Source organism: Octopus sinensis, unplaced genomic scaffold (genome assembly GCF_006345805.1).
Source record: "Octopus sinensis unplaced genomic scaffold, ASM634580v1 Contig19394, whole genome shotgun sequence".
Classification (NCBI taxonomy): domain Eukaryota; kingdom Metazoa; phylum Mollusca; class Cephalopoda; order Octopoda; family Octopodidae; genus Octopus; species Octopus sinensis.
In genome coordinates this window covers 67501-72500 of record NW_021836310.1, presented here as the reverse complement: position 1 = coordinate 72500, position 5000 = coordinate 67501, and the positions used below count along the sequence as shown (strand labels likewise).

At 35.9% G+C, this 5000-nt stretch overlaps 1 protein-coding gene across 1 annotated transcript in view; it reads right to left on the bottom strand.

The window, feature by feature from the left end:
- The window catches only part of LOC118762022, a gene marked incomplete at its 3' end in the record, with an annotated part of 34909 nt that overhangs the window by 110 nt on the left and 29799 nt on the right, over window positions 1–5000 (bottom strand). Inside the window, exon 8 of the mRNA XM_036500268.1 lies at window positions 1–13. This exon is cut by the window's left edge and continues 110 nt beyond it. Within this exon, the coding sequence (XP_036356161.1) occupies window positions 1–13 (13 nt within the window). The remainder of the gene's footprint in view (window positions 14–5000) is intronic.

Here is a 5000-nt window from a genome sequence, read left to right as displayed (position 1 = left end):
CCGTAGCTGTTGTCTACAATGTATTTAAAACTACATCTTTCAATGCAACTTTCTTGTTTTTAAGACACAGAGCTTAATTTCATGAGAATTTGGTTGATATTTCTAACAGATACAACGAATACATAAAGCTCCTTTGACTTGCTGGTAGCCTGTATTTTTGACGGAAGGTGTGTAACCATGTTTAATCGGAGGAACTAAACAGAATCATGGCAGCCAACAGACAAAATGTACGGAGTGCGCATGTCAAGTTTTTTGAAAGGGGTGCATCCGTGGAGTACAGAAATGTACTCGGCGTCCAGCTGGTAGATAGGTGCCGTTATTATCATAATCACACTCACACATTCACACACTCTCATACATGCACTCACACACACATACGCTCATTCACACACACATTCACTCGCACACATGCTCACCCACTCATATATACACACGCACTCACAAATACACACACACTCATGCATAGCTACGCACACACACACATACACACACACACTCACGTACATTCACACACACACATGCACTCACTCACTCACACACACTCACACATACACTCACAAATACACACTCTCTCACATAGCCACGCATACATACACATTCATACATCATGCTAAATATTGCTTTTAAATCTCTTTCAATCTATTTCTACAATTTCGAAAAAGAAGAAACGATAAATTAGACAATGTATTCCAGACACATCAGACAAGCCAACTGACCATCCAAACAGACCAATGGCAGTCAGATTGACAAACAGATACCATTAAAAATGACAGGGTGGTCCTGGCAGGAGAGAATTAATTATGTTCTATCAGTGTTAATTTGAAACTAAACGTTCATTAACGCTTGTAGGTATTTTTGGCCCTAATTTGTGAATGATTTGATGATTGTGGAGCGTTGTTGATGCGTTTTGTAGTGGCCAGAAAGGGACCCCCACCAAAGAAAATGTCGTTATAACTAAGGAAATCATCATCGCCACCACCACCACCACCAACCACTGGACACTGCTGTCTCGAGTTCTAAAACTCAAGGGGCCAGTTATACGATTTCCATGGCATATGTGACAGATATTATGACATCCCCACCTAACGGAGCGCCAGTCTGTCGCATTATAGCTGAGTGGAGTGAAACAACATAAATGGAATTGCTTTGCTCAAGAACACAATGCCGTGTCCTGTGTAGGAATCGAAACCGCGACCTTGCGATCGTGAGTACAACGCCCTAACCGCTAGGCTAACTTCAGATTCATTTTTATAGTTTCTGCGTGTATGTTCCTGCTGTGTGTCTGGCGTGTGTCTGCGAGTCTCTGTGTTTGTGTATCTGAAGTCAAGCAGTGAATAAAAAAACTTTAAAAAACCTGGCAAAATATATTGTGTCGCTTTAATGTTTATCTTGGAATCGATCTCGTAAACTATAAAAGCCGAACAAACAGGAATGCGCCACCGAGTAACTAAAGCTTTATCGGATTTAGTTTGTAGCTATTTATATTATTTATTTATTTATTTATTTTTTGAAATTATATGCTAGACAACACAAATACAACTCCATATATATATTATATATTATATATATATATATATATATATATATATATATATATATATATATATTATATATATAATATTATATATATATATATATATATAAATCTATGTATATATATATATATATATTACATAATAAAATTAGTGAATATCGATAATTTATTTCCAAGCACAAATATTGAAAGGAAAAAAATTCTTTGATAATTTTTAGTAAATCAAATTATCAATATTTATTAAATGTGTTATGGAAATCGAACCCCTCCCCCCTCCACCCACATGTTTTTTAATTATTCAAATATGTGCTTAACTCACCTGTCTTTTATTTAGATTTCTAAAAGTCTGTGAAGTAAGACCTGTCTCGAGCTCTCGGACTCACAGAACTGGTATTCGGTTTCCGTGGCATATAGATGAAGGTGTGAGAGATCGCAGCGCACCCCTTAAACGGGACGTCAATGTCATCCTTACCATACAAGGTGGTAAGGCAGCGAGCTGGCAGAATCGTTAGCAAGTCGGGCGAAATACTTAGCAGCATTTCTTCCGTCCTTATGCTCTGGGTTCAAATGCCGCCAGGATCGACTTTGCATTTCATCCTTTCGGGGTGTCGATAAAATAAGTTAAACGGTTACGACGACGGGGGTTCCAGTTGATCCGATCAACGGAACAGCCTGCTCGTGAAATTAACGTGCATGTGGCTGAGCACTCCGCACATGCGTGTACCCTTAACGTAGTCCTCATGGAGATTCAGCGTGACAAAGAGTGTGATAAGGCTGGTCCTTTCAAATAGAGGTACCACTCATTTTTTTCCAGCTGAGTGAACCGGAGCAACGTGAGATAAAGTGTCTTGCTCAAGAACACAACGGCTTATCAAGAATCGTACTCACAACCTCACGATCGTGACCCGAATGCTCTAACTACTAAGCCACACGCCTTCTCCGATAAAATAAGTAGCAGTTGAACATTGGGGTGATTTAATAGACTTAGCGCCTCCCCTTAAATTTCTACCCTTGTGCCAAGATTTGGAACCAGTATCATCATAATCCTCCCTTGGGCATAACTGATCCAAGTCCTAGACCTCGAAGGCGTATAAAAGGCGGCGACCTGGCAGAATCGTTTGTACGCCGGGCGAAATGCTTAGCGGTATTTCGTCTGCCGCTACGTTTTGAGTTCAAATTCCGCCGAGGTCGACTTTGCCTTTTATCCTTTCGGGGTCGATAAATTAAGTACCAGTTACTGGGATCGATATAATCGACTTAATCCGTTTGTCTGTCCTTGTTTGTCCCCTCTGTGTTTAGCCCCTTGTGGGTAGTAAAAAAATAGGTTACCCGTTTTCTATGGCGTATAAAATCACAATATTCCCTCTGAACGGAAAGACAGTCCGCTACAGGGTGATCCATTTACAGCCGAGTGGACTAGGGCAGCATGAAATGAAGGGGTTTGCTCAAGCACATAACGCACCACCTGGTTTGGGAACTGAAACCACAATCTTGCGATCAGGAGTGTAAGACACTAACTATTAAACCATGTCTTACTCTAGGAGTCAGACATAGAATAAAATCAGTGGTGATTTAGTTGATCCGGTAAGAAAAATATTTGGGGCAATCCTTCGATATCGGTAAACGATGCCATTAACCCACAACCTTTCCTCGTCACATAAAGCGGCTCCGTTGAAAGGGGAAACGAACGATGTCGTCTCTTCACACCGTTACTTTCTAGAACAATATCGAAAGAATGCCAATATTTGGAATTATTTAATTCATCACAGAATATTGCTAGGAGCTACGGTTAATCGGTAACGGTGTCAGTCGATGGATGATAGACATCATGGCTTGTCGAAGATTGTAACATTTGGCCTCTTCTGGAACTTTGATTTTTTAATCTTTTCTCGATCTCACACACAAGAATACATCTCTGTCTCCCCTCTTTCTCTCACTGTTTCCCATCTACACACACACACACAAACACACAAATATATATACGTATGTATGTATGTATATATATATATAATATATTATATATATATAATATATATATCTATATATATATATATGTATATATATATATATATATGTATATATATATGTATATATTATTTGTATATATATATGTATATATATATAATGTATAATATATATATATGTATATATATTATATATAAATGTGTATGTTATATATATATGTATATATATTTATTTGATTTGAAAACCCCACTAGAATGGAGAAATCGCTAATGATCTGAATGATATGATCTGAATGATATGATATATATTATGTAAAAAATGTAATATATAAATAAATATCTGTAATATGAATCATCCGATCTTCTGATTACCCCATTTCTTCTAATATATGTATATATATATATATATATATATATATATATATTATATATATGTCATACATACATAAATACATACACTACTACATATATATATATTATATATATATATATATATATATATATATATATAATATATATATATATATATATATATATATATAATAAATGGTAAAATATAAATGAGTTTTACCAATTAATCTGTGCGAAATATAAAACCTCGTAGTGTAAATTAATATAGATTTTTATAATTATATACATAATTATACAAGACATAAATTCTCCGAGAAAAACCACTGTTTGTTTTTCTCGGATAATTTATAATCGCAATAGTGTCTTTTGACGTCTATTTTTCAGTGCTTAGTGAGGCGCAAGCGAAGCCCTTGTTATAATTATGTATATAATTATAATATATATATATTTCTTATATATATACTCTTTACTCTTTTACTATTTTACTTGTCTCAGTCATTTGACTGCGGCCATGCTGGAGCACGCCTTTATATATATATTATTTATATATATATATATATATATATATATATAATATTATATATATAAACTGAATAAAATTGTGTTTATAGTTTTAATTCAGTTTCCATCACAGCTGTCCGAAAATTGTGATGATTTTGCAGCTTTAATAAAAGCACATTACTCTACCTTTGGTATTCGAGTACCAACTTTTCCACCTTGTTTTGCACTTATGTGCTCAACCTTGTGTGTGTGTGTGTGTGTGTGTGAAGGTGCATGGCTTAGTGGTGAGGGGGTTGCACTCATAATTGCTATATCGAGGGTTCGATTCACAGACCGAGCGTTGCGTTGTGTTCTTGGGCAAAGAACCTCATTTCATGTTACTCTGCGGTCATTTCGTCATCTGACATGTGGCGCTCGGTGTACCTGTACAGGTAATGTTGATTTGATGGAAGGCCTGAGCTTATGTGTACACAAACATTTGATCACTATAAACAAAACACCTGTATGGTTGTTCGGCAAGAAATTGCCAAACCCTCATACGTCGTCTCACGACGAGAGAGTCCATCATATTATATAAATATATTAATATTTTGCTTTGGCATAGAAATACAAATGTTTCAGAATAAAGCGGGAAATTAAATAAATGACAG